General features: G+C 38.3%; 1 protein-coding gene across 1 annotated transcript in view; it reads right to left on the minus strand.

Annotated features, from left to right (window-relative positions):
• Positions 1–26,226, minus strand: part of ush2a (Usher syndrome 2A (autosomal recessive, mild)) — a 205,714-nt gene extending 179,488 nt beyond the window's left edge. Inside the window, 13 exon segments of the mRNA XM_042743112.1 lie at positions 1,299–1,332; positions 1,335–1,428; positions 4,969–4,990; positions 5,541–5,725; positions 7,346–7,539; positions 7,542–7,642; positions 7,793–7,856; positions 9,696–9,831; positions 22,074–22,191; positions 22,193–22,237; positions 23,662–24,067; positions 24,070–24,313; positions 25,577–26,226. Coding sequence (XP_042599046.1) covers positions 1,299–1,332; positions 1,335–1,428; positions 4,969–4,990; positions 5,541–5,725; positions 7,346–7,539; positions 7,542–7,642; positions 7,793–7,856; positions 9,696–9,831; positions 22,074–22,191; positions 22,193–22,237; positions 23,662–24,067; positions 24,070–24,193 — 1,523 coding nt within the window. The 5' untranslated portion in view covers positions 24,194–24,313; positions 25,577–26,226.
• Positions 26,227–26,821: the final 595 nt, after the last annotated feature.

Below are 26,821 nucleotides of genomic sequence, written 5' to 3' on the forward strand. Positions count from 1 at the left end.
CGCATTCAACATTTATAAATGCCAGTGGAAATATCAACGGCGTGTCGTAATGTACAACAGCAGACCTGACAGGTCTCCATCAGACGGAACACGCACCTACAGGTCACCGCTTAAATTATTCATTCTCAAGGGCCCTTATTCGGCATTATCATCCACCCATCTTTACACGGCTCCCTCTAAAAGCAGCACCCTTCACCTCCGTTACTCAAACAAACAACGTAACAAGCAAACAAGAGAGGAGGAGAGTGGAAAAGAAAGAGGGCTGTCGTTATTGCTGGAGGTTATTACCGTATGAGCGTAAAGCAGACGCTAATGCTCCCAGACACAGCTTGACACCCTGTCAGAATAGCTCAAAGGCTGAATTTACGCACATTTTAGTCCCCAAACACACATACATCGTCTTCTCAGCCTCTTGCGGGTTTGAACTGTCAGTCTCCCTAAGGGGGTGAATCCACTACTGTTTACTCTCTGCCTTTGTTTCTCCGGCGAAGCTGTTGCGATGTCTCAGAGAGCCGTACAGGAAAAAAAAAGAGAGAGAGAAAAGGCGGGGAGGACGGGGGACACCTCTGAATGTCAGACGATGATGAGATTTCACAGTCCCTAAATCTCGATTTCGTCTGTGCCAGTTTAACTAGCTCTTAATTAAAGCTGCCTTCTCTTGCTCACTCAGACACACTCGCACAGCGAGAGCGAGCCAAGTTACAGCTGCCTGCATAATGACATAATTATCATAGTCGTAAGAACAGTGGCTGTTTAATGTCTGAAGGTATACATGGGTATAACACCATGTCTCGACTTCTGAAGAGACAAAAGAACATTTTCGACATTCTTGAGAGACGCAGAAGAACATTTCAGACTGAGAGAGAGAAAAGAGAGAAAGAACATAAGTTCTGAAGTTTTACTGCCAGTGATTTCCAAATGTGGCATCCACACTGTAATTACAAGACCATTAACGGGAAGACAAAATCTGTGTTAAACATGGCATTACCCTCTGTGGCTAATAACAGACATGTCATCGATCCCCCAGTTGTGTCAAACTAGAAAACAACAATTGTCGCCCATCTCCACTTGGTCTTGAACCTAAAAAGTATTTCGGTTTCATCAAAGTCTGAATTATCCTGCCTTATCTGGCCACTGATTTTCTCATCAAACACATAAATCCAGTCAAATTTAAAAAGTCCATAAATTTCTGTCAAATTTTATTACCGCGAACAGTAATCATGGGGCAAAAATGGGAGATTGTGTCTCGTGAAAGTTGATTGGGGTTGACTGGTGTCAGGGTGCTGTTGGTTTCGGACCTGCCGCTGATGGTGATCTCGTCCACAGCGTATAGTGATGACTGAAAGCAACCGTGGGATCTTTGGTGTAATGCAAAAGAAAGACCAAAAAAAAAAAATTAAGTTTGCAGTTGTAAAAAGAGTATTTAGGCTGCATTTGAAGCAGTGGTTCTCAACCAGAGGGCCAGGATCAACTAGGTGGACACAGCACACTTCCAAAGAAACAGGAAAATTGGTTAAAAATCAGACAATGATTTTAAAATGGTTAAAAAAATAATTCTAATTTGTTCCTTCGGTATTGGAAAAATTATATACTGTAAATGAGGGAATTTTTAAATTGTATTTTCCATGTCGGTTGCTGATAGCCTTGTGGGCAGCATGCAAATATACAGCGCCATTGCGCTATGGGTGTCCAGAGTTCGAATCCCGACCTTGAGAACCTTTCCCGATCCATCCCCACCGCCTCTCCCATTTTGCTTCCTGTCTGCTCTGATCTGTCCTATTATAACAAAGGCAAAAAATGCCAAAAATTAAATAAAAAAAGTGTAATTTCCAGACCTGAAAAGGTCATGAAAAATTCTATAAAGGATATAATTTTAGGAGGCTATGCAAAGCTCTATATTAGGTGTCCTTAACAAGTGTGTACTTACATTTATTAATTTGATACAATGCACTTATTGTGCACAGTTGTTATTACATTGTACTTAAACCTACCCATACCACCAAACCTGTCCCTAACCTTACCCGTATCCAAACTCAACAGCAGCAAAAGTGCCTTGCAATACAATATGAGCACAATAAGTACACTGTACTTATTTTTTGATGCAAGGCCACCTAAGGGACCAGTTCTAAAATTCTTTTCAGGCTGATATTGGTATTTGTGAACGAAGAAATAAAATAAAATAAAAAATAAATAAATAAAAAACCTTATCCTGTAACATCATTGGTCACAAAAAAAACAAAAAAAAAACAAAACAAAATAAATTTACTTAAAAAAAACTTAAAAAATTACATCATTACATAAAATTCCCAATTGAAAAAATAATAAACAAATAAATAAATTGAAAAGACATAAGGATGAGTAAATGATGACAGTATCTTAATTTTTGGGTGAACGTCCCCTTTAAAGAGTTACAAGCATAAAATGTACCCTATATTATCCTACTGACTGAAAAATGAAAAAGAAAAAGGAATACTATTCCTGCATCTTAAGCTTTGAGCGTTTGAGTGATTGAAAGAGACCAGGATTTTCAAGTTTTGACATAGCAGGGTAACATGCTGTCAGGTTGAAAATGAAACATGTCACTAGCTACTGAAATGAACAAACATCAAAGAAATTGGAAAAGCAAAGGTCTTTTCTTTGCATCTTAGAACTACAGAGAGGAAATTTCACTAATACAGGTTTAAAATATTGTTTAGTGATATGGGGTTTGAAAGGGAGATTTCTCGGAGGGCAAGAATAAATGGGGTGAATGAGAGAGTTCTCGAGGTCTTTCCAGAGGGCAGGACAGGTATAGCCCCTACTGCATTATTCACTCTCAAGAAAGATCCACAGAGCGCTTATGCACGTTTCAGCTCTAATGCCGGTAGACTTATCCAGGACAAACCTGTGTGAAGAAAGTCTTTTGTCCCCATCTCTACCTGTGCTCTCTGTCCCTCTCTTTCCCCACATGCTATGATGTGACTTGTCTGAAGAGTCTAAGTGCAGACCCTTATGCCACTGGGTTGAAGCTGTTTGTTTGTAAACTAAAATACTCAGACAGTTAAAGTGGTGAAACATCTGGCCAGTGTTGTGTTCATCCAAGCAGGTCCAAACTTAGCAGGAAGAATAACTAACATTTTAAACATATTCATCATGACCCAACTTAAATGTAGTATGATGCTGTGTAGATCATTAGTTCTCAACCTTTATGATTTTAAGGCCCCCTGTCGTTGTTTTCAAACTTTTTATGAACAAAAAAACTGATATAATCAAAAAATTAAATTACATATGATTCATTCAATAACATCAAAAATAAAAAAAGTTAAAAAAAAAAAAAAAAAAAAATAATAATAATAATAATAATAATATATATTATTTAGTGGGAAAAATAAATAATTATTTTATTTTTTAGTTCAAAGTAAGATTACTTGATTTTATCTGATTTAATTAATAAAAATGATTGATTTAAGTCATCCTGTAGCACCCTTGGAAGCCCCCTAGTGGGCCCCGGCTCCTGGTTGAGAACCACTAGTGTAGATATGTATTTATTAGGGGTGTAATGGTACACAAATATGATGCTTTGGTACGTACCTCAGTTTTAACGTCACAGCTCAGTATGATTCCGGTACAGCAGGGGGAAAAACTTTTTTTTATACAACAACTTATTTTTTCATTCAGTTATAGTTTAAATTTTCTTAGTGATAAAAATCTACCTCAGTTTATGCTTAAAACTATAGGGCACCCTTTTACATTATACATTATACAACAACTTAACCCAAACTTAAATTTAATTACTATTTCTTTTTAACTAGATGATCAACACTCAACTTAAAAAAAAAAAATGTATGCAAACATGTAAATTGCACATAATGCAGTTTTTAAATTACAAATAATAAAATGTCTAAGGTATTTGTTAAAATATATTCAATTACACAATGGCTGGCAAAGCATGTTTCATAACAGATTAATTTAAACATACTATACATTAAATAATTAAGAAAAATACTTCTCTCTAGACTCCATTTCTCTACTGAACGAACAAGCTTGACTTCATCTGAGGAACGAACAAGCTGTGGACACTGATGACTTGCTGAGGTAAATTAAATGCTACATGACATTTTATTTCCACGCTGTATTGTTGATGTCTTTCCATGGTTGAAACACTGCACGTTTACATGCACACCAGTAAGCTGATAACTCACAAATATCAACTTATTAAAATTACCAGTTTTCCCTGTTTACATGCACATCAGTATCCTGACAACGCAAGTAAGCTGCATTTACATAACTTCATTAATAAATCAGGTTATTTTCCTGTAGTGACATCAAAATATAATCATTTGCATATCTGACTCAGAGTATTCCATACATTTGTCAGTTGTGATGTTTAATTAAGCTTGCAACATATCAACTTGCAGCATGTCGGGAAACTACCTGTTGCGACCGGTTTATGCTTACGCCGTTTATGACCTTACTCCAATAAAAGAAAACGGCTTCTGCGTTTATATGACCAAAACGCGCTCACTGATTGAGCAATAACATGAGGCATGAGATGTTCAGTCTTATTCAGTCTTATTTAGACTTATTCAGTCTTATCTTATTCTAGTTATTCACGTTAAAACTAGTAGTACAGAGGAAGGAATGATCGCATTCACTCTTGCTCCACTCTGCAAAAATCTGCGGGGCGTCACACCTCAGACACAGGAACCAGAGCTGATCGCGGCCCCTCTAGTCAGTGCTTGTGTTGGGATTATACCAGCACGTTTCAGAACCGTCCCAGAAGTGGCTCTCAAAGGTGTTTATACAGCGTTCTGTCATGCCACATCAAACACGGTCAAAATGCCATTTATTATTTGAATTTCCAGAAAAAAACAATAAAAAAAAAAAAAAATTCACATGCGTACCAAACCGAAAGACCCATACCGAAACGGATCGGTACGAATACATGTACCGTTACACCCCTAGTATTTACACATTTAAACAATTTGCTTCAATGTGGGTCCTCAAATAACTGTAGGTAGAATTAGGACTCAAAGAAAAATTTATCATTTAAACATAATTGCTTTTCACTAATCCTTTTGTGAGGGATAATTATGCATGTTTAATGTGTCCCGTCAAAAAAAAAAAATAAAAAAAAAAAAGACAAGACACATGAACTGTAGTTTATCGTCATAAACAGTTACGATAACCCTCTCGGCCCAATCCCATTAAAATAACTGTCCTCATTTTCTCTTTCGTATGCGTGTGAAACCAGGTGCTTGTGTGGTCCATAACAGCTAAGTATCTCTGCTGTCTTGATTGCGGCCAAGGACAGCAGAGATCAGATCTGAGCAGGCTGGACTGCAGCCAAGAGCAGCATTTTCCTCCCCATTCTCCTCCTAGAATCTCCAAAAGCTCACTAAACGACAATCCGCTGCTTTTATCAAAGTAGGAACTTGTCTCATCCCACTTTGATACAGCTTACCTGGCAGGAATCATTAGTTCAAGGACTGTTATCAGAGTCAGAAGCACATGTGGATAGACTAACAGACATATAGAGCGCGTGTGTGTGTATACACTACCTGAGCAACTGTAGACAGTTTACAGAATCAGGACGATCTAAAGGCCCGTTATCCTCCATCCCAAAGTAGCTACAGTTCTTGGCCAAAAACTGCCAGTCCTTCCATACTGAGCTCCTGATTGTCTTCCTTTGAATGCGGACCGCTTCAGGCTGAGCATTGAGGAACTGGAGTATCACGTAGAAAACCTGTAAAGGAAGCATGCAAAATTGACAGAGGGTGAAATATGCATGAAATACTAAACAGCAATGGATTATCTATTATCTGCACAGCAACAGTCAATGCTCCGCCACCTCCTAAAGCACGCCGGCACTTTGAAGAACAGCTTGAAGCGCCGCTTTACTCTTCCCTCTCTCCCTCTGTGGCTTCATTTTGAGGAGTTTGTTGAGAAACTGGTTGCAGCTTTGACTAAGTGGATACTTCAAAGTCTGTGTGGTGGTGTGTTTTATCTGGTATTGAGAGGAGAGACTGAGGCAGAGCTGCATAAATCCTCTACTTCTTTACAGCTGGACTCTCTGCTCGGCTTGGCTTAGCCACATGGATGACTGGGCGACTCACTCAGACACACACAAAAGACTTTAGGTCGGCTTTAGTGTATTCAAATGGAAAAGACGCTACCCAGTGTCTGGATTTGTGAAAGCAGCCACACAAATAGACAATGTCAGGTTGAAGCTTACTTTAAACCAGTGACTCTCAACCAGGAGGCCAGGGCCCAAATGGAGCATCTGCAAGCTTTCTGGAGGCCCCCAATAAATCTTAAAATGTTTTTGTAGTAACACAATCATAATTAAAATTCCATGAGGATATGAGGGTCTAAATGAGGTAATATTGTCTCAGACAAAGTGGGGCCTTGGAGTAAAAATAGTTAAAGGGGTCATGAACTGAGAAACTAAAATTCCTTTGATCTTTTGACATATGCAGTGAGAGGTAATTGTACTATAAAAAAAACATCCTATTATATTATAAATTATATTGAAGCCAGTCTGCCAAAATAACAGCTTGTGGAATGTACCACTCTGTAATGTAATAGTGCGGCTAAACACAGAAGATCAATGCCTGCTTCTACAGCACTGCATGCTTAGCCCCGCCCACTGATTCACGCATGTAACAAAAGAGGCAAACGCAGGATTACGAAGAAATCAAACGATAGTGATGGCTCTGAACACAACAAGACACTGTGAAACTGTCTTTGCATTGCCTTCCTTCTGATCCCAACATTTGGAAAGAGTGAATGAACTTTTACTGATGGATGAACTCATTTTACTGTGGATTTGTTTACAAACACAGTTTGACGCAGGATTTGATTTTAGAAAAATTGAAACTAAAAGACAATGCTGTGCCTACTATACTGGATCTGACAGTAATGTTGCAACATGCTCACTATTGTTTTGTCTGTTATTACAAATCGTTTGATGTGTACTGAGTATTCGCATGCGTTTTTAACCTAAATCACAGCAGTGTCCATCTATGAGGAATGTACGCTCTCATACATACACAACTGTTGCCAATTACAGCGGTGGCCGTTTACTTCAGAGTCTACAATCCACCACACCTATTCAAACAGAGCGTTCAGATGAGAGGGTTAAAAACAGGACAAAAAATAGCCTATTACTTTTATATCATGATGTTTTTTTGATATAATAATCTTAATAACATTATAAGGGAACCTCAGAGAAAAGTACAAAATAATAAAAAGGCAGTTCTTGACCCGTTTAATATTCAATGCTTTAAACCATATATTGTCTTGATGCTCCTTAAACTAAACTTTTATGAAGCTAAACTTAAAACCCTTATTGGTGGGTATGTACCTGGTACTGTCCATTCTCCAGATCTATAGTGATAGTTATTCATTTGTCCAACAGCTTTAAATTAGGAAAGATGGAGGAGATCCAGGTGGTTCCGATGTCATTGTCATTGATGTAATGCAGTGGGTGGGCATCCTGGTTCAGACGGAGCACTTTGTCATGGGTGGTATCACTGGTGTGTAGGTGAGGGAATAGACCCTCTCCACTAGGGGGTGCACTCTGGGGTGACTAGCAGGGCAGAGGCATGATGACTGGGTGTGTAGGTGAGGGAATTGTCCATTGTACACCTCTTCAATCTCTCTGAAATACAAAAATGCATGATTTAAAACTGTTCTCATCTGTGTTTTTACACTGGTTTTGCTTCAGGACCCAGATTATATATAGCACATCTTTGTAAAAACTACTTGTGCAGCTACATCTGATGTTAATGCCCTGTGACCTTATACTTACCTGTTGGTTAATGTCTTTGGATAAAATCTAAAATCCTGCATCCTTCCAATGAATTGATTTGACCCTGGGGAGAAAAAGAAAGGAAAGTCAATGGGCGCTATTGAAGACGGTCTGCAGGATCCATAGCAACTAGTGGATTACCTTATCTATGTCTTTATTTGAGTTAAAGAGACACTTGCTGCATGGTGGGATCTATTATGCTTATTTACAGTTCTCTGTGAGCATTAATCCCACCGGCTGGATGGGCGGCATAGATCCAAGCCTAAACGTGCAGATCCATCCACATCAACAGATAAGATATAATCACTTCTGTTCTAATAACCGGCTCTGATTGAGATGTCATACTGTATTTGGATGTTTGCCCTGAAATCTTTTCATCTTTGTGTGCTGAGTCTGTTTTATAATAGACATATTCATATATATAAATTTAATCATAAAAAAAAAAAAAAAAAAAAAAAACACAAAAAATAATAAGAGGTTTGTATTCATATGCAAGACATGCCAAGCCAAAGAAAAATTTAACATACACTACATAATAATAAAAGCATTTCTTACAGACAGAGAGATTCAAAAGATTCAAATAAATGTAAAATACCATTCTTAGTTTTGGGGTCTGTAAGATTATTATTATTATTATTATGATTATTTATTTATTTATTTAATAATTTACTTATTTACTCAAAATTTACATCTATTTTATCAAAAATACAGTAAAAGCATTTATTTGATCAAAAATACTGTAAAATAGTAATATTGTGAAATAAAGCATTATTACAAATTAAAATAAATTTTTTTTGTATTTTAAGGTATTTCAAAATCCTATGATGGCAAAGCTGGATTTTCAGCTGTCATTACTCCAGTCTTCAGTCAGTGTTATATGATCCTTCAGAAATAATTCTAAAATTCTGTTTGAAGCTCAAGTAAAATGTCTTTATTATCAGTGTCGTAAACAGTTGTGCTGCTTAATGTTTTTATAGAAACCACAATGCACATACTGTATGCTAAATATGGCCATCAAATTTAGAAATGCTGAATATAAATGATTCGAAATTTGTATTTTTATGCTGTATTCAAAAATTTCAAATGGCATGATGTTTGTCTGAACATGCTTTTTACTTTAAATCTTATAAGAACTACCTCTATGCTTTGTCCACATGAGTTCTACATGAATCAAACAAGCATTTCAGACCCCTGGGCTCTGGATGTAGAGTTAGAAATGTGTGCAAAATGGATTACACAGACTGCAACTTTCATGTGAAGCTGTTGTGTGTGTGCATGTTTGACAGTAAATGAGGCATGCTCTATTAGAAGAGTGTATAGAGTACAGTGGATTGCTTCCTTGTACTTCTTTGCCATTTAGGAAATGAGAGAAACAAGCAGCACTGGTAACCAATCTACTGTGTCCTCTGAGAGATCTGGGCAGAATTATTGTCATTTTTGCAAACAAACACAGTAATGTTGAGCTAAGATTAAAATGAATGCAGAGTGAACTTAAAGTTAACTTTAGCAAGTCTATGCTATTTGTGGATGTGTATTCAAAACATGTGTGTGTGATTGTGTGTATTTCATTCCCTGGGGGTATTACAGAAATCCCATCTCATCTCATTTATGAGGAGATTATTTGTTGCCATATGGTCACCCTTGACCTATATAAACTCCAAATATGATTAGTTGCAGGCTTATGAATATTTCTATAATGGAAAAATGTAACATGTCTGCAAATTAGTGTGTCCTTTTTCGCACTCAATTTGAGTGATAGGAAACTGTGTGACTCTGAGAAGAAACACTGTTAGATGAAGATAGCTGCAGCTTTGAAAAAAAAATAAGCAAAGTCAAATCAAATATATAATAAAAACAGCATAATAAAACTGAAAGAGCAATGTAGGAGTACAGAAATCATTACCATTAGACCTTCTACCGATCCACAGAGCACCCTCTGAGGTGATGTCCTCTACTGGTCCTGCCAAGGTTTGTGTGTCCAAAGCTGTGCCATCATCCTCTTGACCGTTCAGGAACAAGCTCACACTTGTGTCATGTATCTATGGATTCATTAGAAATAAGACAAAATAAGTTACAAAATGCATGATTCAATCAATTGCTATAATATATACATATATATAATAAAAACAATATGGCTGCCAACATAGAAGAAATATATTTTACCCAATATTTGTGTATGTATTGTGTCATAGTAACACGTTAACATTTAACTTTTCTAGAGTCAGGGATGTCTACATGTGTAGTGTTATTTGTGTCGTGAAGAGTATTTCCATATTGGTAAGTTTCCATGACTGATAGGATGTCATGTATGCAGCAAGGCAACAGTCCTAATATTTCTGTTTTCTATGGCTGGTGATTGTGAGTACGTTTCTCAGATAACACCCCTTTGTCACATTCATATTTGCATGTTCTTTCACAGTCTCCTCTAAAAAAGGTGCATGGAAATAAATCAACTAAAAAAATCCATAAGGATGAAGGCAGCGCTAGACTGGAGGATCCTTAAGCTGCTCTCTTTCATGGCCGCTGATTGAAGACTGAAGAGAGGCTATTCTTGAAATCTCTAACCGGCCAATGACTTGCTGCTGAGATCTGAAGCAACGTCACAGTGATGTAAATGAATCCTGAAGTGCTTCATCCCATTTACCAGCCCAGCAGACTCTTGAAAGAGCTCTGGTGCTCCTATTGTTGCTTTCCTAGCATTTATTTCCTCTCCTCCTTCCATTCTAGTAACTGTTGCTTTGGGACAATAATATAGGGGTATTTGTTTTTCAACTGCATCATCAAGCCTTTTTTTATCAACAAAATTGTTAAAATGAATACAATGAAGTGTTGGGATATTGACATGGGATATTTAAGCAAAACAGACAAGTAAGATGGTTGTGATTTGGCACAAACAGCAAAAGTGTGATACTGTTTTTTACCCAACCATTTAAAAACAAGCAACTTTTTGTTTCACACAAAAAAGTTAACTGTTTTTTTTTTGTTGTTGTTTTTTTCAGCCAACCATATGAGCTCCAAAGAAAATAAATCATTGAGCTTAATGTGTCACCAAGCAGCATATTTTCAGGTACAATGCAAGAAGGCCTAAAATGCCTGGAGAAATTCATCCATTAGCATTCCCATTCATGACCTCATGATGATGCTGACTGGCTGATAGCACCGAAAGAATGAAGTTGAATACTTCACTAGTGACATCCCTTAACTGTGATGTCCAAGGCAGCAAATAGAGAAAAATATTAAATTCAAGTTCATTTTATAATTTTAACTTTAAACCAGGCACTAATAATACATCTCATTATGTAGTGAAATATTGACCATAAATATGTGATTGTAAAATAAATTTAATCAGATTTTAGAATGGAGAATGGCATTGTTACAGCATCTACAGCCTCAGGTGCTATGCTAACCAGACAAACATGGCTGCTTATACAATCTGGCTTTGGTTCCAACTTCATTCACTCCAGCAGGAAAATGGACTATTTCAGTCAGGAAGGAAGGACTGTCATTCTTTTGGAAAAAAAAACAAACAAACAGTAGTTTCAATGATTAATTTGTGCATTGCTTTAGTTATAGTTTATATTATGTTTATTAAAGATACACACCATTTATTTGATACATTATTTGATACATAATTAGCATTTTTGAACTTCTGGCTTCATTCATTCAAGTCAGTGGGTTTTTTGGGGGGCTTTTGGTTAAATGCCTAAAATAAGGTCTGTGCTTAACAGAAGCTCAATGTGTTTTTATGCTTTTCTACAACATAAAGTACATCAATAATTCCCCACTCGTTTCAAGACGTTATGTGTCCTGAAAAAGGCAGTTGCTAACAAGTGGCTAAATGGTGCTACAGAGGTTGTCTGGGACATTAAACATTATCATGCAAAACTCATCTACATACTAGTCCACAGTTACAGCCTTATTGTGTTTATGCTCACACTATTCCAAACTATTATTTTTCAAACATTCCAACTTGTAGATTTAAAAAAAAGACTGAATGAGTTGTTGGAAGGTTAGTGGTGGTAGTAGTTTGTCGTTTATTTGTAAAGATTATCTTCGTGAACAAAATGTAAGAATCATAAACTTTTGTTGGTCACAAAGCTTATTTTCTGCAATAATCCAGTCAATGGCAAAATCCTATTGGCTTTTTATGGAGGGAACCAGGGTAATGCTAACTTTTGGACCGGCCTACAAAAATTACATCATTGCTGCAACAATCTATTTGATCTATCTTTGAAATATCTTGATAAAAAATTGGAATATGGTAATGGTGAATATGAATGAATGAATGAATTGAACTGCTTGTGTCCTAAGTGCATCACTTGGCTAGCTCATATTGTGTTAGAATGCAAATGCATGTTTGTAGTGTGGGACTGGTCTGACCCGTCTGGAACGCTGCCTTATAAGATCAAACCAGTGTGGAGCAGATTAATAACTGGCCGTTCTATGGAGCTCTTAGTAACGTACTAATCAGCAGGTGCTGACATCTTAAAAGCTCCTCTCCACTTTCGAATTGAAAAAGGAACATTTCATCTGCACAGGGATTTACCAGAATGTGCAACAAATTTATGCCATTATTTATATAACAATGGCCATTAAACAAAGGTCCAACTAGCAGTAGAAACTCCTAGTAAAAACGAACAATAATTTGTTCCTAAAGTATTGCAACTTTACATAAATACATATTTTGGAAATGGTGCAAAAAAGTACTAAACATTTTTTAGCTTTAAATCTGTGGGAAACAGCATCGCAAAGAGTGTTGTAAGACACCACAACACCCTAAAAACACTGAGCCAAAGCTGTAACTTAATAGCTGACATTAAGAAATAGTAACACTAACTGCTAAAGGTCTACTGTCCATTAGGCTTGTAGAGGTAAATACTGAACAAATATTAGCTGTTTTCTTTTTACATGTGGCAACACAAGATCTTTAAAAGGATTACAAAATGGAAAAGTTAATAATTCTTCATAATTTAAAATAAAGTTTTATTGTACATTCATTGAAACTGAGTTGCAAAAACAGCTTGTTTTGAAAGGGTTTAGTACTTTAGACAATTTTCACTGAAATCCTGAGAAGGAAACAGATTATTACACTTTACATTAGACTCAACAGCAAACTCGCAGCCTGCATTTTGCCTCCAATGGTCTGAGAAAAAGCAAAAAAAAAAAAAAAAAAACTAAATTATGGCTATGTTTGTAAAAAGAAACTTCTTGGGAAAAAAATGAATGAACTAATAAAATATGACCTCTTTAAACTGAAGCAGACCCTCTGACATGAGATTTATGAAATACTTAAAACCCTTCTTGTGTGTTAAAGGAAGACAATTTAGCCTGCGATTCTGTTCTAAGAAAACAACAGTGCCCAATCTTTCTAAAATCTAACTGGGGGCTTTTTATTTCAGCGATTTCATAATTCACACCAAAAACAATGTTGTGATCTTTGGGCTTGGACCATAAAGCAGGGGCAGATACAAGCTTAACCTGAAGCCAAGTCGTCTGCAGCAGCGTGAGTGACAAAGCATTCCATGATAAAGCCCTTTCCATTTCAGCACTGGAGGAGCTGTCAGGGTCTCTAGAAATATTCCACTCTGGATGAGGGTATCAGCGTGAGCAATCCTCCTCTTTTAACGCTGATACCTGCCGGAGCCCTGCCCTTCTATCTGTGAACACACACTCTCTCCCGCCAACTCATACACACTCACACATACATAACCGCAAACACGTGAGATGTTTTATTTATGGCTTATAGCTAGGCCTCACTGCGATTCTTATCATTTAAATGAAGCAAAAAGGTTTTCCTATTTGTAATTTGTTACATTATCACATGTTTCATAATGCACTCAGAGGCCAGTGTGGTGATGTGAAATATAACCATCACAGACAGGAAGTTTGCAGTGCTGCTATTGACGCCGGGGCCTCTCTTCACTGTCCACCATTACAGTGCGAAGAAAACTGATGAAAAGCCAATTTCCTCTTTATCACATTAACGCAGCCACGAGAGAGAAACATTTGTTCTACTCAAGTACACTAAAGATACAATTACCAATCTCACATATACATGTTTTATATCAGCCTTCTTCCTCCTGCTGTGAGGATGGCAACAATATATTAAGACTAGCATGACAGTTTATTTAAGAAAAGAAAATTGTCTCTGTGGAGCTGGAGAAGTCAGAAATATATAAGGCAATGTGTCAGTGCTTTTAATACAGGTAATAACTCTTGAGAGGCTATGCTTTACACAGAAAGCATATCTTGAGTCCCCCCCCCCACACAGACACTGTTTACTGTGTCTGAACAGAACAGGATTTATTTTTACTAACTAGGTTCTCAATACAATGTAATATCACTATAGTTTCTACAGTTATGGTTATGTGTCAGTAAAAAACGAGCTTCTTTGCATAAAGAAAAAGCTTGCTTATGATGCTGAAGACCCTGTAACATCCAGGTAGACGATAAGGGGTGCTTTTTGTAACTTAATAATAAGTGGTATAAAATACTAAATCTGATTAGACATTTCTAAATAAATATTTATGTTCAAGCAGTGACTGTGCACCACAGAACAGCGAGCGCAATGGGTATGATTGTAACTTTGACATTTTAAACTGGGAAATTAGCTAATGTTCATGAACCCCAGTGTCTGTAAGCATATGGAATAATTGTTTTACTGGAAGCTGTTTGTTTTTACAGTATCATTAATGGTTTTCCTGCTGGGGTAATTGCTGATGCAGGAATATCTAGATATGTGGTGAATTACAATCTTTTTACATCAAGATAATGATTTCAAGTGGACTGTTTCTTGAAAACATGACATTTACAAGCAATTTACAAGTGCAAATGTTCCTAATTGATCCGGATGTCATTAAGGATATTAATCAAGCATGCTCTCTCACCAGTGAGCAAGGAGGGTGAATTCAATGCCGCTTCAATGCAAGAATGGAAAGAGCAAATTCCTAAGTGATTTTCCTATTATTTCCCTTTTTTCTCACTTGTTTCTGATTTTGAAAGTGCTGGAAACACAAGGAGAGCTACATCTATGGCTCATCTATGGATGAAAATGCTTAATTCCTCTGGTGAGCCTTGATAAAAAGGTAAGGGTTAAGACAACCCACCAGCAATATTATAAATAAGATATTGTGTTTGGAAAATTTTTTGAGAAGATGTTCACATTTTTTTTTCTTTTTTTTTTTGAGAAGTTTGCTATAGCAAGCATCAATATAGCCCCTTTCACACTGCACGTTGGACCCGGAATATTGCCGGAACATTGCCGGGTCGCCTTCTGTGTGAACGCAAACACGTCCCGGGATCGATCCCGGGTTAGGGACATAGTAACATTGCCGTCTTCAGTACCGGAACGAGCTCTATGTGAACAAAAGCCAGAACCAATGCTGTAAAGGGTGTGTCGTAGTGATGACGCACGTTATCGCAGGATTCTTTTACCGGGTGTTTTGAAGGCAGATCAGCGTTCGTGATGAAAAAAATATGTGCAAACTGTAACGAAGCAGAGATCAGGTAGTTCCTCACTTTCCGCACTGAAACTGAGATTGTTCGCCAGCTTAAGTGAAAGTTAACATGCCTAGCGTTTTCGACTTGTACATTACACGTCACACCCTGATGTCCCGTGTCTTTACAGGACCTTTATGGGTTGTGTGTGAACGCACACACATATTCCGGCTAATCACTGGCAGTGTGAAAGGGGCAAAATTCTAGCGACCCGGGAACAATTACGGGACACATTACCCGTGTATTTTCCGGAATCGCAGTGTGAAAGGGGCTTATTACTATTGCTTATGCTCACAATTTTATCTCTCTCTCTATCTATCTTTCTATCTAGTACATATACACATACACACATATGTATATATGTATGTGTGCATATATATATATATATATATATATATATATATATATATATATATATATATATATATATATATATATATATACACACACACACACACACACATATACATACACACAAAGGTAACTAAAGTATTTACTCAAAAAGTTTGATAATACAATTTTTTATAATAATTTATTTTTATATTATATAATTATTTTTATATTTTCATAATTATTTATTAATTTTTTTTCAAAATCATGAGATGTTTAAGCAGTTAAAATGTTGATATAACCTTTATGGAATTGAAAATCAGACCAAGTAAGTGAGCACATATATCACGCACTTGCAAGATTACAAGTCTCGAACAACAATCAAAGTGAAATAACCTAACCCACATTTCATGTAGGCCCTCATTATTTATTACCACCTAAGATGAAATATATAATTGAGCCAATATAGTGCACATGTAACGTTTTCTGTTTGATGAATTGCCGTTTATTTAGAAATGCCGGAAATGTTTAACATACCGGCACGTTTTAGCACCTGACTTATTGCTGTCTGGCTTTATTTATGTAGTGCGCTGAGTGCTGGTGTGTTCATATGACTTTGCTGTACACTTTACAGATTGTGGATGCGGGGGCAGTGTGCCACGAGCTGCCCATCCATCTCCTGACAGGCCTCAGATCCAGGACTGTACACTTCATTTTTTCCTCTACCCATCCCTCTCGCGCCTTTCACTAACAATAAACACATGCTAACTAGGCAGAAGGGCAGCGGCAGCTAAACAGAGGAGATGTAATCAGCTCCGCCACATCTGCAAAGAGCCGTGACCCCGCAGCTATGACATATTACAGGACTCCGTTGCGGCCACACAATGCATTTGATCTGTCTGATCAGCATGGACGATTTCCGGGATGGTTCTCACCCCATGGCTGTACGCCCGTCTGTCATTGTTACTCACGCCTGGTCTGAGAGACATAATATACAGTGAAATTGCTCATATCGACTTATGGCCATTACCAGTTTCACAAGAAGCTCTGCCACTCAGCATTGCCCCTTTTGATTTATATCATCCGCTGCTGATCTTCTCTGACTTTAATCTGAATAAAGACTCCTGAGAAAACTTGCCAAGGAAAGCCCATCTCTGGGCAAACGTTTAATTCCGTCTGACATTGATGTGCTGAAACACACATAAACGCCTTGACCAGATTAAACAATGCTCTGCACGTCATAGCTGAGGGCTCTCAAAAGGCTAGCGTATTTTCCTCTTGATACGCCACGTAATTTAAAACCAGTATATTCACAAGTACTGCAAGACGTGCCGCCCATGTCCTGTAGAAGTCAACTCCAAGAGCTTAAAGCTGCAAAGACTCTAATTTCCTGTCAACACTTTGGGGTGATTTATTCGCCACTCATGGCCTCCGGTGCCCGTGGACAGTGAGCTGGGGAAAGGTGGAAGTTCTCCTTGCCTCCATCCACCTTGTTTCACCTTCACTTGTGCTGCCAATCAGTCTCCATCACTCTGGGTGGCATGAGAAGCTCTGAAAGGTCAGCTGACCCGCTGCCAGCTCCCCTGCCAGAGCCAGAGGGCAGCCTGATAGCAGCGCTGATGTCTTCTCTGGTAGAGATTTACTCCTGTGCTTCGGCAAAGTTTATTCACAGTACACCTTTATCTACAAAGATAAATATCTGTTTGACATTCTTGATATTTGATTTAGAATTTGACATGTGTATTTTTTATGTGAAAAGCAATGAACAATAAACGTGATGCTGTTTGCAATTGCAGCTTACAACAACAAGAAGTGAGGACTTGGAGTCTATTTGTGTTAAAAACTGTATTACTAAACATATACTGTGAAAGCGAGCTGCCTACAGGCCTTTATTATCCTGCATGATCATTTTTTTTTTCTCACACAGATAGTTTGACTCCAGGCAGCCAGCTACCCTTCTCCAACCCCACCACCCCACCCCAGTTTTAGTGGTCCTTTGGCTCAAGGGGCCCTGGGCCACGGGCTGGCTGGCCTACTTATCTTTGGGTGGGGTGAAGTTCACGCAGGGTGATGAGGCATGTGCACATTCGGGTTAAGAGCTTGAGACTCGGCAGCTCTTGGCCAAAACAAATGTCCCCGGAGAAGGATCGTCTGCCACAGTGCAAGCCTCTGCGATCGAAATGGCACGGCCAAGGCCTAGACCCTTGTGGAAGCTCTAATTGTGCGTGAAAATGTTCATTAACTTGTGGGATTCTCACGAACTTCGAACAGCCAAAGACAACATATAAACAGCCACAAGAGCACAGTTTCAGATCGCTTCCCACAGGAGCTGCAGTTGTTATAAACAATGCTGTTCAATAAATAAGAGGAGAATGTTGAGTAAATGAAAATAATTTCAGATATGATGTTGCTACTTTCTTGCCTATTTCTGCTCTTTCAATGAAAATTGTGCCAAATGATATAAAGCAGAATTAACAGGTGCATGCAACTTTGAAATGAATCAGTTGAGCGTTCAATTCTAATGATGCATTTATGATGCACCAATGATGTGTTTTTCTTCTGCTAGAATCAGTGTTTTTTAAGGCTGGGATGCACTACACGACTTTTGGTTTGGTTTTCCCCCGATTCACAGTTTGGAGCCAGTCTGCAGAGTTGAGCTGGCAGATTTCATAGAAAATCGCATAGTGTATGATGGTCACAGACTCTGATTTTTTTAAACTTCAGATTAAGATTCCATTCAGTCAGAGGATATCAAACATATTTGACATTTTAAGCCGATTTTAGAACACACATTGTCTTCATTTGTCAAGCGTCTCCTGGCATCAAGGTGCACATTTCTGCATGAGTTTGTTGAGATCGGAACAACTTTAAAGTCTGGTAGTATTTGATTCTCAGTCATTTAGCCATCGATTCTAATGATGGCCAGTTTTCCTCTGTGACTATTTACAAAGTCGGTAAGTGTATGGTGCCTAACGTTTTAAAATCTGTTCAGACTTTAAAAGTCGTGTAGTGTATTCCAGTCATCAGTGAATCCATTGATGAAATGATTCAGTGAATCACTCAAAAGTCGCTTGTTCAGCTTGTGAATGAATCAATGTTAGTTGTCAAACTAATGAGTTCATTTAACAATTCAATGACTCACTCATAAAGCCACCAACTGGCATCCTCCAGAGAGACTCTTTGAAAAATCCTCACTACTAATCTACAGACTGACAGTCTGGAACATGTAAACACAACAGTCCTAATGCTGTTGGACTGCATATCAGGGCTCTTGAAGTACCCTCAGCCAAACAAATTTATGGATTAGAACTAACTATTGTATAAATACGTATTCAAGACTTTATGGTTCTACTCATTAGATTAGAAACTGATTTTAGAAATTATATAGAATCAATCGAAAAGGAAAGATGCATAACTCTGTTTGACCCAAGCAGAGTCCTGTCTTTACTTGGCATCACAGCAGCTTTTTAAACTGTAACTAAACACGAAACCTGAAAGTGAGAGCAGACAAAACAATGTCTGTGACATGGATTCCACAAAATGGACAAGCTGTAGATATGATGAAGTCCACTTCACTAGCGAAGAACTGCATCAAAAGACTCCCAACCTTTATATGCGAGAACAAGAAGTTTTAAACATTCATAAGAGCGTGTTTTGTCACGACAGGCACCTGACACGCATTGATATGATAATTCAGATTTACGATCAGGAGCGGCTGTAATCACTGTTCCTCCTTGGCATTTACATTTTCAACTTTCCCTCTTCCATGACTCTTTTTATGTGTCGAGACCTGTCGAGGCTCGTCAGCTACGCTGTGATACGTTCACGGTTTTGAACTGACATGCAAAGAGAGACAAAAAGAACACTGTTATACTTTTCCTCCCTGCCGAGTCTTATGCCACTCGATAATAGCTTGATCTCAATTACAGCCCATAACTTCAAAGAGACAAATTACCCACAATAAGCAGCACAACAAACAACTGACAGGAGCCCACTGTCGCTCCTCATCGTCAGCCGAGCGGGCAGCATAAAAGGCATTTCACTCTTCTCTAGCTTCTCCTCCTCTGTTGCTCTCACTCTTCTTTTAAAGTAATGACTACGGACAAGCACCTACAGATCAGCTCCTCTTTTCTTTTTCCCTGAAGCCTTTCTAAATGCTGTAATGTTGTATTCCGTTTGAGTGTTGCTTTTTTCCTCTGCTCTCTTTATCTTAGAGTTTCTTTTGACTGTAGAGGCTTCCTCAACAGGCAGCAGAATGACAGCTACCTGACAGGGTGCTTAATTATTTGGCGGCCTGCATTTGACAAAACTATACTGGCATTCAGTTGCAGAGTTAAAGACAACAAATAATCCCAAAAGTGACCCTAAGGGAATGCAAAAGTAATGTGATAATGATTATAGTAAAAATCAAAGTGCACATTCTTGTTAGGCTTATATTTGCAAGAAAAAGGATCTTGCTTTGTTATACCTATGAAACAGGACAACATTTTAGGAGTATCAATATAATGTATTTCTTAGCATATAGCCTTTAAATAGGATTAACAGACAGACATTCAGCATAAATACAAGCATAAACAGGCTAGACAATCTTTTATTGCACAAACTATCATAATCTGTATATCATGCAAAATCTGCATATCTCTATTTTTTGTAAGAAGTATAATATAAAAACTAATAGAATAAAAGTTATTTATCCTCTGTGTTTAATTTCTGTCAATTAACTTATTAAAACATGGATACAGCCCTAAGAAATGCATTTGGTGTCTGACCGTAATTCAGCCAAAAGAACAACTACCTCATTAATTGTTCAAGTAACCCACTTACTAGTCGATTTTGAAAATATGTAATTTTACAGTCAAAAGGTCTATCTGTCACTTTTATAAAGGGCAGATGCATAATGCATTAACATCACTGTTGCACAGTTACACACAATTTTTTTTTATGTTTACACGTAAAATATTTTTCATAATCATATTCAAGGGATAGTTCTGTACCTGTGAAAAAGGCTTGCCAGAAACCAGATACTTAGAGACTGTGTCAGTAATAGTCCTCAGCAAGTAGACCACCATGAAGAGTTAAGGCTGAAAATAGGCTAATTTTGTCCCAAGAATACAGTGGCCGGCCTGCAGTTTAAATTCCTAATGGGCACAGAAAATATATCTTATATAGTCCAAGTCAAGGCTGTCACAGGAAGGGAACATATTACCTCTGAATTTGTGGGAAGGATCTCATTATCATAATAATGTTTTCTGTCCCAGAAGTCAACCTGCTATTCATAATCTGAACGATTGCAATTTAAAGCCATAATAATCACTACTATCGTAAGGTAATACTCTCCACAGACAGAGCACTCTGTTTCCTGATGATGGCCAAGTTTATCCTCTGCTCCTTCTCCTTTCATTTCTGACACAGAGATACAGGCTGCCATTTCCAAAGCTGAACAATGCCAGAGAGCCAGTCCTAATGGGACTGACTGGTACTTTGTCTGTGCAAAGGGCTCTGAAAGCCGAGAATGAAACATGACCCAGCAATTCCACAGTTTTGTGCTCTTCATATTTGCATTGCTGCACTGGATGCGGATCATTCTTTCAAAACTGGTGTGTTTGTGTGTGTGTTGATATGTATTCAGAGCAGGGTGTGTGAAGGGTTGACCTGCTCTCTTCCCCCTTCCTGCCCTCACAGCTGCAGGAAAGCAGATGTTTACCACTGTAATTAACGCCTTCTATTCATGCATCTTGTCCAAAGTGGAAATCTGTTGTGACATGGGTTCAGCGAAAACCTGCTGTGGGTTCTCCCGACACAATATTAATATCAATATTTTCCAGCGGCTAATTACCTCAAATATGAATGGATGGTGATTTAGTGTTGCCAGGGCAACACTACATGACACCTGATCATGAGTTCTTCCTCAGTGCTAGAAAAACTATTCATCCCTACTGGCACCTAAGCAGCATATACTTTATTGTACAATACATATTCAAATAATTTTGATCACATCAAACTGATTTACCATTTACATCATGAGGCATTTTCTATTGCAACAGAGAGTTGAGTTGTAAAATATTATAAAATATACATAAGAGTTTGACATCTTAAAAAAAAAAAACAAAAATTACATTTTTATCCCATATAAAAAAAAAAAACTAAAACTTTCCACCAACAACTTTTCTTTTCTGTTAACATTGAAGATAAACAAATGAACATTTTCCACCAACAACTTTTCTTTTCTGTTAACCTAACCAAAAATTAAACGATACCATCACAACTACCCAAAAGTGATCCAAACCTGATGGATAAAATCAAGCCCTGCCCTATTTCCCACTAAATATTCAGTTTGACTTCATAGTTGGATATCACATTATAAAGTTACATGCTGTTTCATGTGGTCATTAATAGTATGTGACATTTATAAATGACCACTGAAAGAATAAGAGAATAGAAACATGCTGTCTACCTGTAGAGCCATGTGTGTCCAGTGGCCTATACTAATGTGACCTGCAGTCTTCATGCTTATGGAGAAGTTTTGATTGCTGTGAATGCTATAGTGGATCTGAATGTCATCCTTGGAGACTCACCAGCAGCACTAGTCAGCCCACAGCACTCTTTTCCATTAAAGTCCTGCACATTTGAAAAACAAACATTGATGTTTTGTTGAAAGCAATTCAGGCACTCAAAACATGCAACATAAAAGAATATCCAAAACAGACCTAAATTTAAAATAAATATAATTTGGAATTGCATAACGCATCTTTGTATAAAGTGCCTCATATTATTTCATATAGGAACAGTTAAAGACATTAGTAAGCAATCAATACACCTTCAAAATATCGGCTATGAAAACCCAACAACCCTCTTTTACTGGGAAATTTCCTTGCCATCTAAAATGAACATCACTCTGACATTTATGCATGTTGTATCAATATTTTCCATTTGAATTTTCTTGTTACTCGAAAACACCCTCATACACTGTCATATGAAACACCATTACAGACGTTTTACGGGAAACGGCAGCATTTACGAACACAGGCCACCGCATCCAATAAATCATAAAGCATTTGTACTCAGGTTGCGGCTGGCCCCGGAGTCAGAAACATCTCACCTACAGCCAAGCTTTTGCTGCCTGCTCCACTTGCAATTAGGCCAGGCTTCTCCAGGGAAGGCAACGTTTTAGTATTCAATAAGTCTACTATGGCAAGTGTTCCAAAAAACTACGTCTGAGCGGTGTATATTTTTATGTCATATTACCAAGGGGATTTCAGGCAGGTATTAAACACAGGCCAATTAATTCACTAAGAACAGAATAAACATGCAAGCCTGTTGCCTCTGCCTCGCGCCACTTCAAGGAGAGAATGCGACGGACAAACCGCCTTGACTGCACAGACTCGCTTATTTATTTTTCAACACTACACGCTTGTGGCTTTCTCTCTCTTTTCATGCTCTGCACTTGATATAAAATGCTGAAACAGTTGTTCTTCTTCTACAGCCTCTCTGACTCCATCCTTTCATCCCATCACCTACTTTCAACTATATCATTTTCTGTGCTGTGCAAAAACAAAGTGGCCTTTGAGTTGATGCTTTTTTTCCAGAGCTCAGGAAACACTGTGGCAATTTCATTTCATTGATCTAAAAACTGGCCACAGCTGGTCTTGCCGGAGCAGAGCAAACAGGGCTCAGAGCTTTTTCAACTTGGCAGGACTCCTCACAGAATGTGTTCCATGTACCAACACGCTTTCAAAGTGAAGATACAACAGAGGAAATGTCGGAAAATGAGGTGAGGACAACCAACAGCTGAGCGGGGATCAAATGCACAGGAAAAGCTAGTTTGAATAAAACCAGCCCTGGCAAGGCGAGCGGCCGAGCTAATCCATATCGGGTTTAGATCATACAGCGGTGTTCTAACAAGTCATTCTTTTCCTGGAATGAAGCAGGTATTGAAACTGATCTGGATGATTAAGTAAAATATTCACTCTCTAAGTGACAGAAACACTTGCACTGCCTCTCTGATCTTCTTAAGGGAAAATTCTGGACGTGTGTCTACTTACATTACAGTGTCTTGCTCGAGTTTCAGCCACACCGTTAGAGTAAATGAGCTTGGTGGGCTAAAGTTTAGAGTCAACAGGGAAGCCAGACAACCTCTCGAGGTCGGAAAGATGAAGCTGATGGAATCAGCCTCAGAGCCTAGATGATGGTCCTGTGCATCACCCTTCCAGCACGTGCCCATGCTTGTGGCGAGGACGTCAGTGTAGTCTGGCGTAGAGGAGCTATACGGACACTCCTGGATGCAGAACTTCTGGATACAGGTGTGGAGATCCTCCTGAACCTGGCCGGCTTGACAGAAAGTACTTCTCTCAGGAATTCCACACATGGCCCTCATTGGCGTGGTGCTGACAGATTTATATGCCCCAGTGTTCTCGAGCCTGGGGAAGCTGCCCTGAGGGGCAACCAGGCGAGGGAGGCATAAAAGCCCAGGGTGTACAGTAATAACATAGCACCTTTGTGCCCAAGGAGCCAATTCGTTGTTGGTGGCGAGGTTGCCTCCTGATGTAGTGATATTAAATAAGTAATGATGGTCATGCCGGTGGTGACATTTTTACAGTCCAGTGCCTTGGGTAAGGCAGCGCAGCTTAATGGCACAATGTCAAAGAGGAGGCCAAAGCCTTCACATGATAGCTAGGATTTGGGCCCGTCAAAGTCCTGTAGAAAACGAAAGGGAGAAAGGAAGAGCAAAATCATATGTGAAAACATATTTATGAAAATATTATACCCTGACACCCTTCCTGAGGCTCTTAGGATTCCACCTGATGCAAGAAAAGCTTGACAATTACTTTTGCCAGTGCATCTGAATTGCACTGAGCATGGTTTTATGTCAGTAACATCCACCCTGAATTCAAGTGGCATTGCAAAGAGGAGAATTATAATAACCTCTCTAAAACGGTGTACAGTGAAGACATAAAATGCATGCAATAGAGAGGCAAAAAAACAGATGAGGGTTTTAAAAACGCATAAATCCAGAGTAACAGTCTACACAAGATTGACGACTGAGCAAGAGCTCAATTGTCGTCAAGCTCGTTCACATTACAATAGCAGAGGGCTATTTGCCAACATACATTCAACAGGTTGCTGGAGCCAAACTTATTGACTTTGCATCAGAATGAAGAAAAAAGCAAGAACAAGAAAACCCGGTGGAAATTTTGTCCTTTTCAACCATTTGCCAATTATACAAAGACTTCCCCTTATGAAAATTAACCATGGTTTTACTACAAATGAAACCAAAAAACATGGTTATACAATAGATAAACTATGGTAACCACAAATAAACCATGGATTTGCTACACTAACCACAGTTTAACCATGGTATTTGTATCAAAACCGTGGTTATACAAATGTAAATCAATAAGCCAAAAAAAAAAAAAAAAAACCTTGGTTACCACATTTTTTCTATATTAAAACCATGGATAATTTTGGTAAGAGTCAGTGAGTCAACGTTTTAAATATATCAAATATATCTGAGACCTTATTGATTCTAACCTATAAATTGTAATATGTAAATATGTAATTCAGTGAGAATTTCCCGTCCGACAAGAAAGCTCTATTGTTACTATGGTTACCTCCTCAAGCGAACGCAACTTCTGCTCCCGCGTCTATTTAGCGTAGCCTATTCTGACAAACTTTTGTAGAAACGTTGGTTGAAAACGCTGTTGAAATAAATACATTATTATATGTAGAAGAGCTTTTAAGCCCCAACTTTTTTTAAAATTAGACTGAACCCCTCATAATACGTACCCTGCACTTCCATGAATAAAAGCACACATTGTTTTGAGTTTAAACGTCTTAATTAGTCTTCAATGAATAAAGAAATATGCCACATTAAACTTATTTAATACAGACAAATATATAAACGAAATAGAGGCATATTAAAGATCCATACGTAATATTGAAAACAATCTATAATCTTACCTCGGCTCATGATGCGTTCAAGGAGCGCCTGGCCACTCTGAGCAAAGCAGATTATGAGAGTTTGACATCTCCTCTCCAGAACTTGAGCGCTCGATCACTATAAAAACAATTTACCGAAATGCCGATAAATAGCATACATGCACATATCCGCCACGAATAAAGCCAAAACACCTGTTGGCATCACTGATCGGTCGCTGGAGGAAGACGTCAGTGTTACATTACGTCTCGATTTAACAAGTGGCTCTCTCGGCTCACGAACGCCACTCGACGTCGCTAAGCAACCCGGCACAGAGTTGCACATTCAGGTGCTGGACTCCGGGAGGGGAAAGCAGGACAAAGGATTAAAGAGAGGGGGGATGAATCAATGCATTATCTGGGGATGTCTGGGTATTATTATGGTCCATGACGCAATGGCTCATACTGATGCATGGGATGGCATTACTTTGGCCAAATCTCGGAAAACTTTGTGCGTCTTAAGACTACTTGATATGAGCCTAAATGAAACAACGATTGCAAACGATTGCCCTGCATCTGCTTAAACTCTCAGAGACCCAAACAATTACATTAAATGTATCCACCTTTTTCCTCAACGCGGAAGTAAGCCTATGGGTGAGACGATAGACATATTATATGTCTATGGGTGAGACTTCCGTTTCATTAGCCGCTATAGGTAAATAACGAGGAGAATAACAACGTGCAGTAAACGGTAAAACTGTTTGCAGTACAAAGCAATGTGTTCTTAATAAAGATAACAGAACTGAAAATAATGTTACTAGGTCACCATCAATTGTCGATCCCAAATCAGCAAAACGTGAACTGCGTTCACACTGTAGGCAGCTAAAAAATAGCTAGGACGCAAAGTGAGACCGGAAGCTTTACCCATATCATTTACAAATCGCGGCGCCCATTTTTACGTCAGGAAAAAGGTGGATAGTTTTTTTTTTTCTTTCGTTCTTTCTTTCTTTTTCCTTCACAAAAGTGTTTTTTGGAAACAACTGGTTAAAACCCGTGAAGCCAACAAGGAAGTGACTGTATTCTGCTAAGCCAACAAGGAAACGGTTTGAACTGTAATTCATCGACTGGCCGGTGGAGGCTGGCTGCAAAGTTGTCAACAGTCCCATAGACTCCCCATATATTAATGCAAAACTTTACAGCAGAAAAAAACTTTGTACAGCCTGGTTCAAAAAATTATTTTGGTCTATATAGCTTTTTGTTCCCTTGTATGACAACTGTGAAAGGGGTGCA

Source organism: Cyprinus carpio, chromosome B17 (genome assembly GCF_018340385.1).
Source record: "Cyprinus carpio isolate SPL01 chromosome B17, ASM1834038v1, whole genome shotgun sequence".
In the NCBI taxonomy this organism is placed as follows: Eukaryota; Metazoa; Chordata; class Actinopteri; order Cypriniformes; family Cyprinidae; genus Cyprinus; species Cyprinus carpio.